The 19,703-nt window shown below is 38.0% G+C and overlaps 1 protein-coding gene across 2 annotated transcripts in view; it reads right to left on the bottom strand.

Moving 5' to 3' along the window:
* lrrc7 (leucine rich repeat containing 7) overlaps positions 1–19,703 on the bottom strand; it is a 73,237-nt gene that overhangs the window by 28,236 nt on the left and 25,298 nt on the right. Inside the window, exons 2-10 of one of the 2 annotated variants that reach the window (XM_042417798.1) lie at positions 13,422–13,624; positions 8,638–8,755; positions 8,184–8,262; positions 6,589–6,678; positions 5,055–5,111; positions 3,909–3,972; positions 3,157–3,231; positions 2,887–3,031; positions 1,302–1,374 (exon numbers count right to left, since the gene is read on the bottom strand). In XM_042417798.1, the coding sequence (XP_042273732.1) occupies positions 1,302–1,374; positions 2,887–3,031; positions 3,157–3,231; positions 3,909–3,972; positions 5,055–5,111; positions 6,589–6,678; positions 8,184–8,262; positions 8,638–8,755; positions 13,422–13,624 (904 nt within the window). Of the gene's footprint in view, positions 1–1,301; positions 1,375–2,886; positions 3,032–3,156; positions 3,232–3,596; positions 3,681–3,908; positions 3,973–5,054; positions 5,112–6,588; positions 6,679–8,183; positions 8,263–8,637; positions 8,756–13,421; positions 13,625–19,703 lie in introns of those variants that run through there. The other variant, XM_042417799.1, reaches the window with a different exon arrangement.

Below are 19,703 nucleotides of genomic sequence, written 5' to 3'. Positions count from 1 at the left end.
AGTTGTCCTATGTGCAGAGGGGTAATGATGGGAATCACATTCATCATTAGTAAGAAAACCTTAATCAATTAGAGGGGTAAGCGAGGGATATTATAAAGTGTTTATGGTATTATCACAGGAGAAGTAATGGATCTACAGTACTACTTATTAGAGCTAAAACCCGGGACTTGTTCAGAAAGACAAAATGTTTTCAGAGTGTTCAGATACAAAGCGTCACACACAGTGAAAAACAGTACATGTCAGTAAATAGCATCTGTAGAGTCTTTTGAAAATGTAATCCATCACAGATTATCTGATTCGTACTGTGATTAGAAACGTAATCCATGTAACGACTTAAACTGCAGAAAGGAAAAGTTAAGTTAAAGGAATATTCTTAATCAAACATATTTCTGTTAGAGTCTTGTTTGGATTACATTTCTTCCAAAAATCTATCAACTACGGAGTTAAAAAGGCAAATTACTCTTATTTGCAGTCTATAATGTGAGCAGAGTTTAATGTTTATGTGTCATCTCTGCTGTATGCAAAAAGACTCAGTCATTTTGAATCCAGATTGTATTTTCCTTTCAAAAACGTTTCTGCTTTATTCAACAGATGTTTACTCTTTTTTTTTTTTCTTTTTTCAAAAGCAACTAATCTGATTATTGTGATTGAATCTGCACTGTGATGGATTATAATAAGAATTATTGTAAACACATTACTGTAATCCTTTTACATGCAATCATTTCCGTCTCAACCCTGTAGGTTTTAGCTGGGCTGGGTTCAGCTCATTTTCAAATCAAGATCTGGATTTTATGCAAATATTAAGCCCGAATATTGAAAAAAATCATGGGAGGTAAACATGAATTATCACTTTATGCATTGAAATTGAATTAAAATTCATGTTTGCATGTAATTTGAATGAATCGAAGATGTTTCCCACAGCCCCATGTATTTATTAATCTTGTGTGTTTGTATCTGTGACGCAGCTGAACATCTGTCTATCTCTGAACACACCCCTGGATCCACAAGGCTAATGTTACTCACCCTTGCTTTGGCTTCGCACTAACGCCACGGCAACGCAGCAAACACAACACACAGAACCCCCCAATCATCAGCCAGCAAAACAACACAGCAACTAACAGTAATACACAAGAAAAAACAACAACCCACCAAAGATAAACAATAATCTGCTAAGAAAATCTAATCTGACAGAAAAAACAGAATGTTGAAGGTGGTTTCTGCTTGAATGGCTTGAATTGGGATTTATGATCCGTTTTTGCTTTGTGTGCATGTGTGTGCGTCTGCGTGTGCTGGTTTCTTACCTCCCGATTGTGTTAGGCAGTGAGGTCAGCTGGTTGTCATCTACCTTCAAAGTCGTCAGCTTCTTCAACATTCCTACAAACGCACACAAACGTACACGTACAGACACACAAACGCAACCACTCAAAGTAACTCTGATCTTAGAATAAATACACACTGAGCTCTGAAACCTAACATCCTTTTCTTTTAACGTTATTAATCACAAAAGTTGACACCAAACGCTTCACATTCCTTCATTTGTATTGTCATTTCATTTTCACTTTTTTCTGCTAACTGACATCTGCACAGTTAGACACACTCGTTCCCGGGATTAGTTCAACACAGCTGCAGTTCTCCCCTGCTGGCCACTGCACAGCTCCGTCAGGGGTTAAAGGAATAGTTCAACATTTTGAGAAACATGCTAATTCACTGTCTTGTGGAGAGATGAATAAGAAGATCAATCACACTCTCATGTCTGTCTGTTAAATATGAAGCAACAAATAGCAGGTTAGCTCAGCTTAGCATAAAGCTTGGAAATTGGAGGAAACAGCAACTCTGGTGCTGTACAAAGGTGAAAAAATCATCTGACCAGCTCCTCTAAAGTTCATGAAATACCTCCATTTGTTTAATCTGTACAAAAACCGTGTAAAAATGTTGTGGTTTTATCTATCTGTTTTTTGCCTTTATTTGATGGTCAGTGGAGACAGACAGGAAATACAGTGAGATAGAGAGGAGTATGGCACGCAACAAGGGTCCCGCAGCCGGGAATTGAGCCATAGACAGTACAGTTATGCTCTTTAAACCTACAGTGTCGAACTTTTACATATAAATGAACGTCTGTTACATTCAAGTCCTCACCAAACAAGTTCACACAATGCTAATTAAGCCCAATCACTGCCAGATAAATCTCTCTGTATTTCACAGTGTACCAGAGTTTTTAATCTGGTGTCGGGTTTGACATTCCTGCGCTGGCTGGATGAATGCATGAATGCAGACTTCCGGTTAGCTCTCTGCTAACTTGAAAGGGGATAAAATAATTTAATCGTGTGGCTCGTCTAGACTTTCCAAATATTATCAGACTAAATTGGTTCAAATTGTGACAATGAAACAAGTCATTTTGCGGGGGTTGTTTGATGCTCATAACAATTTATCCACCGTTTAACAGCTGCAACAGTAGCGAAGGAGTGGGCTAAGACGGAGACTATGACGTAAGCATGTGTCAACAGTGTTTTTGTAATTACTTTCATTGCCAGAATGCCCCCGGGAAGCCCCAGTTTTATCTACTTTTATCTAACGGGGTAGGTGGATTTCGTTACCTTTTGACAGAGCCAAACTAGCTGTTTCCAGTCTTCATGCTCAGCTAATCTAACCAGCTGCTGGCTGCAGTTTCATAATTACCTTACAACCATGAGAATGGTATCGATCTTCTAAACCAACTCTTGGCATGAAAGCAAATAAGCACATTTCTATTCCTTTGAGCAGGTGTGGATTTAAATGCCTCTCTAAAGTGCACAACAGTAAGATCATTTTGGTTCTGTGGAGGTAGCTTTAACAGCTTGTGAATGTTTATGAGTATCCTTGTGTATGCATGCATGTGCGTGTGCCCACCTATAGAGTCAGGGAGGTGCTGCAGCATGTTGGAGGATAGCAGGAGGTCTTCTAAGGCCTCACAGCCTGAAATGTCTGTGTCCAATGACTCAATACGATTCTTAGCTAAGTCCAAGTACCGCAACTGACGAAGCTTCCCTATCGACTGCAGAGGGGAGAGAATGGAGAGTTAGGGAAATTAAATAATGCAATGAATATGAAATAAAAATGTCATTTGAACATTTCCAGTGCTGCTTTTGCTTTCACTGTGAGAGCTGAGAGTGTTCTTACCCCTGGTATAGACTGTAGAGAGTTGTTATCCAGCCACAGCTCCTTTAGATTGTGGATCTGTTCCAACACCTCCGGCTAACATGCAAACAGGGTAAAACATATTAACACATACTGACCGAACATAACTTAACAACAACAAATATGCACATGGAAGTACACAGTAGGAGACCTAAAAATCTGAATTATTGGATCCAGAGAAGACTTCCACTTTGGCAGACATGAATAAAGCAAAAAAAATGTTTGCAGAGTGGGTGAGACTGGCACCCTCCATGCCTTCTCTCTCTTGGCAGGAAGCAGACCATATACAGCCAACCTACTCCTGTCAAAACCGACTTCCTGTCTGACCCTGATGCCACATCCTGTCAGTCTCTCTTCCATCCAGCCCTCTCTTCCTCCACCATGTCGTCGTGTCCCATTTCAGGGTCCAACTGAGCCTGTGCCTCATTGCTAAATGAGATGGTCTACAGAGGATTCACCGAATGCCGCACTGGGTCTTGAAATGTGAACTTTGAAGTAGGCAGCCCCTGAAATGGGACACAGCATCTGTATTTCTGACTCTTCTCTTCTCCTTCCACCTTATTTCCTGTCCATGTCCTCACATATAAAGACGTTTCAACTGGTAAATGCACATATGACTACTGAGACATTAATATTTGAGCTTCTTATCATAGACAGAAAGGATTATCTCGATGTCAAATGTACACACAAATACACAGCACTTCTGTGAACTTGTAAACAGCAAACACTCTCACCAGTTCAGAGAATTCATTGCTACCCAGATCCAACCTCTCCAACTGTGTCAGTCTGTGGATGGACCTGATAGGAGAGGAGTGAATACAATACATTGATTATTACAATTCAATTTGAAACTACACCTGGTAATAATACAGTTGCATCCTGTAGTGCAGTGGTTCCCAACCTTTTTTTGTCTGATGTATGCAGGTCCCAATTAGATTAGCTAAAGTACCCCTTCATCAACCTCATATTATATTTTTCCCATCATCAGCAAATCTCATGTGCAGAGCCAAACCAGCAATGAACTGATCCTACTTACAAGTATCATATGTATTTCCAACCCTGATATATCTTATTCCTCTGTGCCATAGATCTTTGTTGTTGTCCAAGTACTATTAAAAACACATTAATGAGCCACACTGTTGCACGGGGTGACATGTTCCTTCACCCTGAAGAGTATGGACATGGTAGTTTGTTTAGAAACGGCACCAAAGACACAGCCATTTTCAGTCTCCTGAGAGTAGTGCTGTGTAATGCAGACGCCACTGAGCATGAGCTAGAATGCGGTTCCATTTATAGAGCTTCGCAAGCTTGTTGTGCTACATATCACAACCTCTTGACTTTGTACTACATTGTAAATTTCTCAAGTAACTTCAGTAGAAAGTGAAGAGCTGACCTGTTTTTTTTGGACAACAACAGAGGTCTACGACACAGAGAAATAAGATATATCAGGCTTTGGATAAACACACAATACTTGTAAGTAGGATCAGTTGTGCTGTAGTAGTGGCATCTTTTGTGGCCGTCGCGTGGATACGAACACAGGGGTAAATCCTGCTACATGATGTTGAACAGGAAACATTTAAAACTGTTAAGGCCAACACGTTCCTGTTAAAACTGGCTTCATCAGTATTCAAGAACAGCTGCCAGAGATAAATATAGTTTTAATCTGGACACCTGGGAAAGCACGCAAGCTCAGTAATATCATAAAGCATCTGCATGTGTGTTTGTGTGTGTGTGTGAGAGAGAGAGAGAGAGAGAGAGAGAGATGTGTGTGAGATGTAATTTGTGGAGTGCAAAAAACCAAATTGAAACTCTTTTGCTTTCCCTTTCCCCCTCTCTCTCAGACACACACACACATACACACACACACACATTGTACTTACTTTGGCATGGTTTTCAGGTGGTTCTCTCTCAGCTCCAGGATCCGTAGTTTGGAGAGTCTAACAAACAGACATACGGTACATAAGCCAAAACTTTATTTACTGGATTAATTCTCTCTGCCGGTTGCCAACAAACATTTCTAGGAAAGTCATGGATGGTCAGACAACATTAAATTAAGGAAAAACAGGCCCCATGTAATTCACCTATTTCCTCATCAGTGATCATAATTATATATAATCATTAATCAGAAATGTTTGATCACCAAAATAATCATCACTACAGCATCGCAGCACCATCATGGACATGTTTCAGTTTGCAAGAATTCTGTCACATATCTATATCTTCCAACTATTTTGATAATTGATTGATTGATGAGTCATTTTTTAAAGAAAAAATGGCCAAATTCTCTGATTCCAGCTTACGACAGTCTTTGGGTTTTGGACTGTTGGTTGAGACCAAAGAAGACATTTGGGGTCTTCATCTAAGGCTTTGGGAAACAATGATCAATATTTTTTTTTTTAACCTTTTTCTGAAATTTAATAGACCAACAAAATGATAATTTGAGAAAATAATTGACAGATTAATAAACAATAAAAATTATTGTTAGTTACAACCCTAGAAAATATATTAATGGGTTCAGCAGTCAGTTTTTTGGAGCGGGCACAGTTTCACAATGCTGTGTTAATGTTCACACCAAACCAAGCTGTTACCAATAATGATCTGCTGAACTTCCCCCCTGTGGTTGACTGACATTTATTTGTATTATATTGCATTTAACAGTGATATTGAACAGAAAATGTTAGTGAAAAGGCTTTAAACTCAGAGGTAACAATAGCCAGCTTCACTGATTATTTAACGTCAAGTAAACAAAGCTCACAGACATGTAGTTACTGTTTTTACTGACACTATTTAGCTCCATTTAGTCCATTCTATGTTTGTAGGATACATTTCAGTGCTACTAATACACTGATGCTAAAGTCACTTTAGGGAAATCCTGAAGTGCTAAAGTAATTTATAAATTCAATCATGCCTCTGAATGGGTTAATGTGAGGAGGGATTAAGTAATTAATTTAAAAAATAGAAGAATAGACTGTAAATTTATGTGAGATGAAAATACACTACATTAGCATACACAATTTTAAAAAAATATGTTTTCATAATTAAAATTGGTAATTGTAGTTAATCATTCATGTACTCCTACCCAGGCATGATAAAACATATAATTGCTGCCTCAAACACAAACATCCATAAAGCGCTTAAGCCTCAGGCTGATTCCAACACACTGTATAACATGCAACATGATCATTTTCAAGCCAACTTATTTAAATTTTAGGTGCAGTGCATAAAGCAAAAAGCCTGATAATCCTGGATTCTTTTTATTAAGATTCTTTACAGTCATTTCAAGTGACACTTAATAATAGCTTCTGGTGCTTTAAATATGTAAAACATCCCATCCAACACAATCGCACAACTTGTGCACACACACACACACCCTCATGCGCAAGGAAACACTAATGATTACATGCATGGGTTTACCTGCCAAAGTTAGCCGGCAGATACTCCAGGAAGGCATCATTTAAAAAGAGCTGGGTCAGATTGAGGAGCTGCGTGAAACCATCTGGGAGTCTGGAAAGAAAAGAAAGAAAGAAAGAAAGAGAGAGCAGGAAGAAAGGAAGAGAGTAAGAACATATGCAAAAGAAGAATAAGAAAGAGTGAAAGTGAGTGTCTGTCCTTGAAGGGCCTCGGTGGAATAAAAGAACAAACTGCTGTTAGCCTGAAGCTATATATACCACCTTAAAATAATGTTTGGTTAGTGCTCTTTATGTAAGGTTTTATTTTAATTTAGAGTGTATGTAATGGGTCACATGACCAGAGTTTAATTAAGGGCATAACGGTGGTATCGTGGGTCAGAGCCAACATGGATGCAAAGGAATGACATACAGCCGCAAAATAACCTTCAATCTGCAGGTGGTCCGAGAGCCACACACGGTCTTTCATTGATTTTATATTTGTGTATAATGTGTATTGATGTGCCTTTACATGGACAATGTGATACGTTTTCTGTCATTTTATTTGAGTTCTTCACATTCCTGTTGAGATTAGACTAGCTTGAAAGACTTTTAAATGACAGAGATGTATATTTCAAACTTTTTATGTCTTTATTTACTTGTAGTTTTCACAACGTCTGCTGACATGGTGTGTGGCCATTATTTCATTGAACCAGTGTAGTTACAGGTAGTATAGGGTGTATAGATGCAGCCAAGTATAAAATATTTTGGCCCAATGTGGTGCTTTAGACACATAGATTGGAATATGTATATCAAAGATAATTACAGTGTTGCTCTCTGGACACTATTCTGTTTATAAATAGTTGAATAAATGGCAGAAGCATAATTTTCATTCATTACAGTCAATTACATCTTGAACTGAATCCAGCTCCACTTAATAAAACTAGTGCCACCAACCAAACAAGCAACTCTCCCAAAGGCCAAATAAAACAGTGTTCACAATTAAATTAAAAACAATGACAATATTATTAGCAAAATTGAAAGTGTTTGAGATATGTTTATTTTTAAGATGACAAGATTTTTCTATTATTTGTTTGCACCAGTGTGTGTTAAACTTGCAACCCGACCTTTTGCGCAGCAGATAAACATTTACTGCCAAACAAACAAGAGACCAGACTGTTCCAGTGCATGATATTAATATATTGTTTTACTACACAGTGTGTCTTAAGGCGCTTTTAGACTGCACGACGACAAGTTTAATGTATGTCATACTGTGCGACACACTTATAATAAAATCTTGGTCACAATATCAATCTGAAGCTATTAAGATTGTGCGCTTGAATGCATTGTGAATCACAGCGCTACGGAGCAAATAAAGCAGAGACATGTCATCAGCTCGCATCATTCAAACTAAACTTCATTCAAAAAACTGCAGTGAGTCGTAGCAGTAGTGACATTGTAAGAATTCGGTCTTACATTTCTGAACCTGTTAAAATCTCTCACAGATAACAGATAAAAAAAAGTCTCACATTGCAATCTAGGAACACAAGTGTGGATTGAGAAAACCTAATTGTCTCAGAAAGCCTGAAATCACACAGTATAAAGGGGCCTTTAGTGTCTTACTTGGTGATGGGGTTGACACTGGCTTCCACCACAGACAGGCCTTTACAGCATTTTATATTGTCTGGAAACTCCTGGATACCTGTTAAAGAGACACGGAGGGAGGGAAATTTTGTTAGAATGAATTCTTAATACAGTAAGACAGGGAGCTATTATCTAAAATCTCTCTGAAATATATGAGTATTTTTTAACAGCACATTTTCGTTAAATATTTGGATGTGAAATTATTGGGATTTTAACTGTAGACATTTCAACAATTTTAGCTCTGCCAGAAAACTCACATGTTACCCTTGTTTTCTTATCCCCTAAACTCCACATCCTGTATCTAGACACATTATTAATAATTAAAAAATGTATGATGATAATCCTCTCTGATATGTCTATCATTATCATTTGCAGTTGAAATGAAAGTTGTTTTATTTTGTTTTTTTGGTGACGTTGAATTGGTCATTCTTACCGTTTTTACTGATGTCCAGCTCTTTGAGGTTAACCAGGCTGGCGATGGTGGTGGGCAGGTTGGACAGGTCGTTATCGGGCATACTCAGCTTCTTCAAGGCCTGGCAGTTGAAGAGTTGCTATGGAAACACAGAGGAAAAACAAAGGAATATTATAGTCTGTTGGCAAAATGACACAGACCTTTAGCAGAAAAGTACAAAAGGACAGAGAGCGAGAAGTGAGCTGGAGGCATGCACCACATAATGTTGTGGAAAAGCATTGCCATTTTAGCTGCCTTTCTCTATGAATAATGTAGACTTAATCTTCTCCATACGGAGGCCCCTAAGGACAAAACACAGAGAGAGAGTGAAAGCACAAACATTAGGAGAAATGTGGCCTAAATAGAAAAATACTGCAAATGCCAAAACATATACAAGAGTGAAGGCATAAAAAGGAAAGTGCTTAGAATACAGAAATGTTATATTTATGTAATACCAAAATAGACATTAAAATAAACGCTCTCCCAAATCCAGAATGATGCAAATACTTAAACACATTCAAAAGGCAAATGCGCAAAAATGAAGAGGAATGATGGACACTTTTTAAAGTTTTTTAGCAGAAGTAAAAGGTGCCAAAGCTTCCCCATTAGTCCAAATTGGGCAAAATAAACCAAATTCTAGATTTTCCGATGGCTTTCAACAGGTATTATTAACCCCTTACTATCAGTGTTGCCTGATTTTTTCCCCTATTATTCTGGTAACATAGGGTTAGAGTTGGTGAAAACTTTTAACATTTAATGTAACATTATCTGAAAGACTTTTACTGCTTATTTCTATGATAGCACAGATAAAAATGAAAAATGTGAATACTTGTAAGACTATTGAGTGGGTTCTAGGCTTGAATGGGCTACTATTTGTCAGTCCCATCTGGCAACATTATTTCCAATAAATGAACATTCATGCCGCTCATGAATAACAAAAATAATAAGTCCAAGATGAAAAGGAAAACAGTTAAATGTGCTAGGATGTTCCAACGGGGCAGTAAAAGGTGCACAGAATTGTTTTAATTCAATCAATTAACAACTGAGGTATATTTTAACTAACAATTTTCATTCATATGGTCTTAAGCAGAAAACAAACAAGCTAACTACTCTCAAGTTACTCACTAATGCAGCAAGTTAGCGTTATTAATATTATTACTATTGTCCCAAGTTAGCAAAACTTCTCACAGCAGCAATTGATTTAATGCTACAGGTCTAGTTGTCTGTTAAGTCAACGAGTTAGCATTATTATTATATTATTATTATTTACCTGACTTACTGTAGCCACTAGGACAATTCTTAGCTAGGTAGCTAATCTGCAGTCCATCAAATCTTTATGGCTATTAACAACAGTCAACTTTCTTCAATGTTGAAATAAACATTGCTATGGTTCCTCTTCCTGCCCTCTCAGGGCAGGAAGACTTAATGATGAGGCTAGCAGCCCTGTGAGACTGTAATGCTATTTACATACTAGCAGGAAAAAATCAACTATTCTTTAATCTTGACATCTCTGACAGGTCATCATTGAAATGCTCAAGCAAAAACAGCAAGAACATATGTGCCAGCAGAAAAGCTGCATAGCTTTCATTCACTGATACATATCTGTCAAAAACATCTGGGGACATCATCAGGTGACCTTTTATATGTAGTATAATTATATGACACTTAAATATTTTTCCCATAGCTTCTACAGATATAAAGATCAGTTCAGGATGGATAATGTGTACAGTATATTCTGTACAATTCAAACCAAAGGAAACATGAAAATGACCTGTTATGCACCAGGCAAAGATGAGATAATTTTCAGGTACTGTCAGCTAAGTTTAGTCAAATTTTATTCATGGATTTTTGAATCAATTTCAGCAAAGCTCCCTTTTAAGAGATGAACAGACTGCTCTGTGATACAGAAAAATCCAAATATACACTCAAAATAAGACACCATGGCGGTAAACCATCTTTGTGTATAAAGCATCAATCCATGATTGGTGTACAGTACATTCTCCCAGTTGTCATGTCATTCAGTTCACCTACTGTATATGAAAAAAAAAAACCTATGAGGCCTTACAGGTGACCTCAATAACATCCTAATTTAAAAGCTGCTTATTAAAATGTCACTTGCAAAAAATATAATATCCCACACTTATTCCACAACACCAGTGGGAGTTATAAACTGAACTAAGGTCAATCCACAAAACACACATTTTCTGATAGAGTGTAATCTGTGATGTGTAATTTCTTTACAATGAAGAAACACAAACACACTCACATTCGCTCCTACAGGAAGGTTACAGTTTCCTGGTCACCAAATTTACATGTCTTTCAATTAAAAGGAACCCGTACAGAAAAAGAATCAAAGCAACGTGATTTTTACTAAATAAAAAACTGCACAAAATGAAATGGTGTTCATGCATTTTGTGAACAAAATGCTGTATTTTGGATTTTATAAGATGAACATTTCAATCAGAATCATAGTTGAGAGAATATGGATCATCTTTTGCACATTTCATTGACCTGATAAAATTATATTGACTACTGTATATCACATCTGGTGGTCACTGTTGTTAAATAAGAATGAAAGAGCACAGAGGAGCTAAACATGGACGAGGCTGCTCTGTGTCACTATACTTACACACAAACACGCACAGCCTTAAAAGCACACAATCACTTACACACTCACACACACTTGAGGAGCTCTCTAACTCACGCCCATAAAGGTCAATCACTCTGGCACCCTCAAGAGCTCTTATATAATCTTGGCATACATACACATTTTTTTTTTGGTCAGATGCATACAAGTTTAGCTTGCCACTCACACAGCACTATTAGTCTTTATTCATGCAGGCTATATTTAGAAATTCAGTCATTTAAACCAGGACAGAATATCAATGAAAAGAGACAACCTTCTCATAAACAGCACCTGTAGTTCTCCTTGAAAAACTGGAAGGACGCTGCCATTTTTTTTTTTTTTTTTTTGCCTTGTTACTGCCTGCATGGGAGTTTTTTAGAGGTCTCAGACTCCCAATGAACTTCCTCGCTCACCTTATGTCTCCTGCCACTCACTGCTGTCTAATATGTAATGAAGGTAAACATGCCTCAGCAAACTTTAAGTCTAAATTTAGCTTTATCCACACTGGTCATGTGGTTCTAGGAGTGGCGGCAAACACTTGATCAATTGGATGATTGGTCGAGGAAAGTCTGAGAAAATTAACTTAATTAGCTTAACTTAATTTTGCGTAGCAGAAATATGTTTTTTCTGCTTTCCTATCCTCTTCATAATCTTGCAACCCCTCAGGTTTATCTCACAAAACCACTTCTGGGGATCCTGCCCCCCCAGCTTGGGCACCACTGCTTTAGCATGCTGACATTAGTATGAAAACACTAACTTTAGCATTCAATTCAAAGCAACAGCTACATATCTCAGGCTTACAAAGTACACTGATGAAAATTGCAATGAAGTTGCAAACTCACAAGTCTGACACGTCCTAAAATGGAAACTGTACAGTAGATAAACCCCTTTGATTTGGGTAGCAGCATCAGTCTGAATTAAGCATTTTTTTACTTCACTGGCAGTAAATATCTAAGAATAGCAAAGCTGTTTCTCCATTTTTCAACCATCAAACACTTGATTTCCGGTGCCTTTCAGGGCCCGCTAGCGTTGCTCTAGATTTTTAATATTGCTTTACTGTAAATCCCTTTAAATGAACATCACCACTGCCTGTCTGCACCAGGAAAGGGTCAACTTGAATGCACAAGTATAAAATCTTACCAAACAAATGAATACTAAATGTATCACAACAAACAAAATCTTTCAAGTATCCTGTTCATATATAATCAACAGGTTCCCATACATGCAATATAACACACTCATGGGGGAAAAAAAAAATAGGTAACTGAAGCACATCTTCATAATAAACTCTCGTCCATTCAATGCTGACATGCTTGAAGACAAAGCTGATTAAAAAATACTGTAAAATTTTGGTGGAATTTGTCAGGAAAGAGTGCAAGTTTGTCTCTAAAACAGTAGAAATACACATTCAAGAGCTACAATAAGTTCCTTAAAACAGTTCATGAACAGCTTTCACCTGACACAACCCAGAAAAATATGCTCATTTATCACTAAGGCACATTTGCTTGAGCAGTGATCATAATATTTCGAGGCACAGGAATAAAATAACAGCATCCAATCAACATTACAAAAGGGTTTAAAGTAATTTATGAGACACCAACATGCAGCTGCAAAATATATTTTGAACAGTAGCTCGAACAACATTAATATATCAAAATGTGTCAACTTCTGTGGGCGTAACTCACAGTTACAGCCAAGTAATCATTGGGGTTGATGTTATGAGTAGGTTTATGCTTTAGATGACGGGAAGCTGAGTGTTGCATCAACACTCAAAAGGGATAAAAATCCACTTTTTGTCATATACCAAAAAAACCACTAATAATATGTCACATTTACAGCTACTTTATGTAAACGACAAAAATGTTTATTTGCTGTGCTTTCCACCAATTGCTCAAAAACTAGTACTGCTGTTTATCATGTAAGATATACAGTACATCCTGCTCCCTTGAAACCAGTTTGGAGTAAAATGTTTATTTAAGTCATAACAATTATTTAGGGCCTCTTCTAAGGTTTTACATGGATCACATAGGGGTCAGGTGGTCCAAGAGGTGGTTCTAGAGGTTAGAAGTGATATAAAAGAGGGTTAGAGGTTAAAATCAGAGAGACGAGTTGCAGCAGAAAGTCTGTGTTGCAGAGTTACCTTGGGTAGTTCCTCGATCTGGTTGGCGTCTAGGTAGAGCTCCTCCAGAGTTCTCTCAAAGCTGAAGATTTCCTTGGGGACCTGCTGCAGGCTGCAGTGGGAGTAGTCCAACACTGAGATCACTTCCTCTTCCCCACGGAAACAGCGGCACGGCACCAGCCGGCCAATCAGCTTCCGCTTAGTGGTCATTTCCAGACACTGCACTATAGAGGCCAAAAGAGAAGAGAGACGATCTTAAATTAATTTAAGGAATCACCAGGCTCATTATATCTAATTTTGTTGCTTCTCAGACCTCATTTCCTTGTATCTCTGTAGACTGTTGTTGATTGACAGCGGTAAAGCAGCACCACACAGTCAGAATAGATCACTATGTAAAAGATAAAAAGGGGTCTGATATATCAAACTGGACTCTAAATGTTCCTGCATCAGATGTTGAGTCTAAAATCAAAATTCATGACTGGAATTTTCTCTAAAAGGCCCTAAAATAAATGTATCTGTAATAACATCAATGTGATGTGAGCTTCATTTATTAATGTTTTCACTGCTTTTGAGTTGAGTAATGCCACAGATAGATGCACACACACACACATACACACAAAAAGAGGTTCTCGCTAACACACCTACTGCATAAGTTTCCAGTGTTCTGAGAAAAATGCTAAATTAAGGCTGAGGGTGTAAAAAGCAACCTTTATATGACTCCGCACGTATCAGCCCATCATGACAATTTAGAGAAGAGAACAGCAGGTATTGATGATGAATGGTTGGATGGATAGACGGAGTGGGCAAATAACTCATCAATAAACTACTTGCAGCTTCAAATCAACACATTTTCTTCGTGGTGGTTTTTGTGGATCAGATGGGTAATGCACTTTCAGGTAGATATGATGCTTATTACAACATAAAATGGTAAAATGGTAAATGGACTGTACTTGTATAGCGCCTTTCTGGTCTTCTGACCACTCAAAGTGCTTTGTACACTACGAATCACATTCACCCATTCACACACATTCATACGCTGAATGGGTACAGGGGCTACCGTGCAAAGTCCCAACCTGCCCATCAGATGAAATCTAATCATTCACATACTGATGGCACAACCATCAGGTGCAATTTGGGGTTAAGTATCTTGCCCAAGGACACATCGACATGCAGACTGGGGGAATTGAACCGCCGATATTCCAATTAGTGGACGACTCGCTCTACCTCCTGAGCCATAGCTGCCCCCAAAAGTGAAACCTCACACCATATCTACTGTCTTTATATACTTATGTATTTTCTGATTGCATACCATTTGCAGTTTACTTCTGATTTCCTTGAAGACATCCATTAAAATCTGAAACAAATTGTTGTTCCTTTACTGTACAAATCTTAAAATAACAAAAGAGTACCTGCACACTGCTTAATTGCTCCCAAATCCTCTTTAACCCCACATGGACATGACGATGTGTCGACCATCGAAGAAGACCCATAGTGGTTGAAACATTGTCATGTCGATGTGGGATTTAAAGAACATGTGGGAACAATTTCGCAGTGTGCAGGTACTCTTTCATTCTTTTGTGCGTTTTTTGTTACCCAGCACCTGCAGAAATTTATGGATGCGCACGTGCCGACTGATACAGATCTTGACAGTAACCTCTCATTCGAACACCACGCCAATCACATCACTACAAACTGCTTTTTTTCAAGCTTAAATCCTTTCCACCCATCTGTTTTCTAATATGCTGCAGAATCTCTGAGCCATGCCCTCATCACATCCTGTGGATATGAAATTTGGTTTCAGCTCTACTACTGCAGCAATATTCTTTAAGGTACATCCTCCATAGTCCTTAAGTACATCCAGAACTCTGCTGCTCACCTGCTACACTCACTCACTCCTGCTTCCACATCACTCCGGTCCATCAACATCTCCACTGGCTCAATTTAAAGTCCCTTTCTTCATAAACTTAGCCCTCTATAACCAGCTTCTCTCCCTCCACCACACTCCTTCCGGTAGCCTCCTGCCCCCCTTCATCCAGAACTGAACACCAGACCTGTCATGGCAGGCTTCCCACTGAAACTCTCCCCCCAAACACATCCATGACTGTTGTATATGTCCAATAGATCTCTGGAAAATCTGGAAAATCCATCTTAAAACTTCTAATATTAAGGTTTAATGTTTAATTTTATGTCCTGCTCCAGTCAACTATTCTGTGCTTGTGTTGTATTTTAGGTTTTTTTTTTACTTACATACCTAATTTGTCTCACGAAGCAACTCAGAGAATCTAGAAAAAGGCTTTGTAAATCAAATATATTAGTAATGTTATTACTAATATTAATCACAGTACCAAAAGTCAGTGCACAAGGTATATTAAACTGTAGGAAACATAGCAACTATATTTCTGCTTCATGCTACCAGTTTGCTTACTGGTCAAACAAACTGAATTGTGGGTTATTATTGTGACAATAAACAAGACCTGGATCTTCCTCTAACCTTGCCAGTGCCAGTGTCTCGTATCGTAAAAGTTTTGCAACTCGACAAATACGTTAATTTAGTCATTTTGTCATTACGTTGAGAGAAAACGTAAATTGGGCGGCATTGGATTTCAAAATGTACTTGCTGTTGCAATTAAGCCTACGAACATAATTTCTCAGAGACATAGTTGGTAGATAAGCACACCTCTTTTATTCTACTGCAATGATGAACCAATTCAAAATGCTTCACGTTTTGTGGAAAGCTGCAGAGCAACGGTGTACTGTATGAACTTGTTTTTAAGCAGGGATGACGTGGGACCAAAATTAGTTTGAGAGCTTCAAATGACTGTGCTTTTTAGCTGCCAGGCAGGTGTAAAACCCGGGGCAGATGGGTAATACAGCCGTCCTTTGCCAACCAGCAGTTACCCATCTCAGAGCAGGCTGAGGCTCAACTCTGTCTGTCACGCACACACACAGTCTCTGCAAAAAACAAGCCAGAGCCATATAATTAGACTGAATCCTTTGTAATTCTGCAACATCACTCCATCACTCCATTACACGACTCCATTTAAAAAGCTAGAGGGCTGAATGGCATAAGTAGGCTAACCATGGGTATTAAAATCCTTGAGTGAGGATTTATCATTCAGCTTTATCATTTCAAACCACGACGCTTACTACACTCAATCTACTGACAAATAAAAACATTTTAATGCTGGCCCATTCAAGTAGGACAAAGAGTGAATTTTCAGTTATCTGACTGCTGCCTCAATTTCCTGTTTAATCTGGATGAGCTAAAATGATGAAGAGAGGAGAGGAGAGGAGAAGATGAGTGAATACAGTGGTGTGAAGAGAAAAAGAGGAGTCAAAAGGAGGGCGAGGATAGAGAGAACATGAAAATAAGGAGGTGTGGAGAGAAAAGCGAGGCAGACCAGGAGGCTCAGAGATAAGACCTGCAACTTTATCTGTCAGTAAACACACACATGTCCAGCTCCAGAGTGCGAGCAGATGAGTTCGAGTGATAGACAGATGATCTTGAGCGTTGTGAGGACACTATGTTATCTGCTCTAGTTCGTTGCGAGCCCGGTGAAATCAGATAAAACGACTGCAGATCCTCCAGGACTGTTTATCTAAAAGGGCTGGACCATTAAAATCAATACATCCTTATCCACAGTCATGCTCAAAGCGGGCGTAATGAGGCGAGCAGGGATTTACTGTTTGTCTACAGTACGTGTAAAGCCAGCAGTCAGTGCTTTTAACCTTGGACCTCTGATTCCTCTTATTGTCCAAAAGCTTTAGAGCTGAAGGAGACTCAGGGTGGGCATATAAATAAAAGCATATAAATACTTGAAGCTTATAGTCCTGTCTTATCGTTCTTTTTTAATATAGATGTCAGCTGCTAGCAAAAAAAAAAAGAAAGAAAAGACAAAGGTTGAAACTACGGGTGGGTGACATGGCCAATATGTGTGATGATAATAAGTATCAATGTAAACTAAAATCACATGATTTTCAACAAAAATAAAGGAAAAAAGTTGAAATCAAATATATGTCAAATATTTACAATCTTAGTATGTAATTTGGTAACATTTTACTTAATTAACTAACTTAATTTTCCTCTTGAAAGACTTTTTAGCCCTTGATGGTTTAGGAATAGATACTGTATTTTGCAAAGAAGTATTTTGAAAAGATGGATATAACTATTTGTATGTATATTATATTTATGGTAATTTATACTGTATTTCTCTTACATAATCACATGACTAATAATAGTAGCTTACAACAATGAAAGCCTTTTTTTCGTAAAGCACTTTAAGTTAACAAAGTGCTTCACAGGATTAAAATAAGAGACTAAAGCAGTGATCCAGACCTGTCGTCAGTCGTAGTCATACAGTACAGATTGTCTCTTTCTCCACAAGAGGAGAAACAACATTTGACTTGAATTATAATATCTGAATCTGAATAAATTTAGAGTCTAAATATGATACCGAAATCAACTAAAATAAAACAAAAGTAATATCTGGTTCACCATATTACCATCATCATCATCATCATGGCTGCCAGTTTACCGAGAGGTATTTTTGATATTTTATTGGAATATTTTGGCGCAGCAACTTCTATATTCAGTAGTTGTTGGAAACAGCTGCCTCAGGGTCTTTCTGCAGGACTCTGTCCAATATGTTTTGTTGCAGCTCACAGTGTAACATCACCTACTATAGGTTATAATTTTATTCTCCCCTTTAATATCTCAGTGACTGTCAGACTGTTACTGACCGCCTCCCATCACACACCGCTTTTCTTTAGAAAGACGTTTTTTTAGTATAACACTCTAAATTTGTTCTGTTCTGCATTGTGAAATCCTTGTTTTTACTCTTTGGTCGCATTTTTGTGGATGAAACTTGCCAACAAATGGAGCGGAACATGTAGCCATATACGGCAATTGTAGGGGCATTGATTATGTTAATGCTCAAATCTCATGATCACACACATCCTGATAAATGAGGATATTCATCAGGCTGAAACTAGCGATTTACGACAAGTCTGTGCAGTTAAGAGAGTTTGTTGAAGCCGACTTGGAACACTTGTAGAAACAAACCCTACAGAAAAAAGTTTTAAGATAAGAGTACGAAAGTGTTCTTGCATGAGGACGAATGAGCTGCGGCAGTCTCCCCATCAACAGTTAATGTGGTGTTAAAGGTTTCCAGGCCTGGAGCAGAGTAAACCACATTTACAGGTCGAGACTGTTGTTCTGTAGGAGTTGTATTAGATACTCTGCACCAAAGCAACGGAAATGATGCACTGTAACTCAAGATACGACTCTGTATAAATATATTCTATGCATGTACAGTATATGAGATACATGTCTTAGGTATCTAGTAGATGTTTTATTCTTCTCTTAAAATGTTTGGTTTCAGTGTCCAACCAGCGGAGGACACACACGTCATGTGACACTCATCGTCATACAGCAGCAAGTAGCAGTAGGCACCTTCTCATTGGCTGAGTAAGCCAGATCTCTACTTGGCTGAAAGCTATACGATTACCAAAGGTGAGACATCAGTTTAATGCTTACTGCATCCTCTAATCAACTGCTTGACATCCCAGCCAAGAGCCAGATGGCCCAGTATAATGTCCCAAATAAACCAGCAACACCCACCAGAGCTGATATGACCTTTTTGCTAGATTAGTGCCTCTGTGCTCTACTTTCCTTTGACTGCAGGACCGGGCAATCTCAGTGTGTTATAAGCCTTTTCTTCTCTTCATTTTATCATGTTTTTAATATAATTTCAGATGCTTGTCTTTGCCTAATCCCAGTCATAAAATCTATTTATTTCTGACATGATGATCAGTGACAACAAATGTTTGTTTTCCCAACTGAACTGCGGTGAAGTTACTTTGAATAAACCCAGTATAAAAGCATTCAAACTTCTAGTGGTTAAAGATTCTGCTTAATTGATAGTGGAGCTGCAACGATTAGATGATTAATCAAATAGTTGATGAACAGAAAAATTAATTGTCAGTTATTTTGATAAATGAATAATTGTTTTAGTCATTTTTTAACCAAAAAATTGCTGGTTGCAACGTCTCAAATGTGATGATTTAATGCTTTTATTTGTCATACATGATAGTAAACTGAATATTTTTGGGTTTTTGGACAAAACATGTCTGTCATTTTTCAATATTTTCTGACATTTATAGACAAAATGATTAAGCGATTAATCGAAAAAATGATTGTCGCATTCACTGAAAATGAAAATAATCATTAGTAGCAGCCCTAATCAATAGCATAAATATCAGCACACAGTCTGCTAAACAATCTGTTTTTATTGGCTACTGATT

This window comes from Thunnus maccoyii, chromosome 7 (assembly GCF_910596095.1).
Source record: "Thunnus maccoyii chromosome 7, fThuMac1.1, whole genome shotgun sequence".
Taxonomy (NCBI): domain Eukaryota; kingdom Metazoa; phylum Chordata; class Actinopteri; order Scombriformes; family Scombridae; genus Thunnus; species Thunnus maccoyii.
This window is presented reverse-complemented; position numbering and strand designations above follow the sequence as displayed.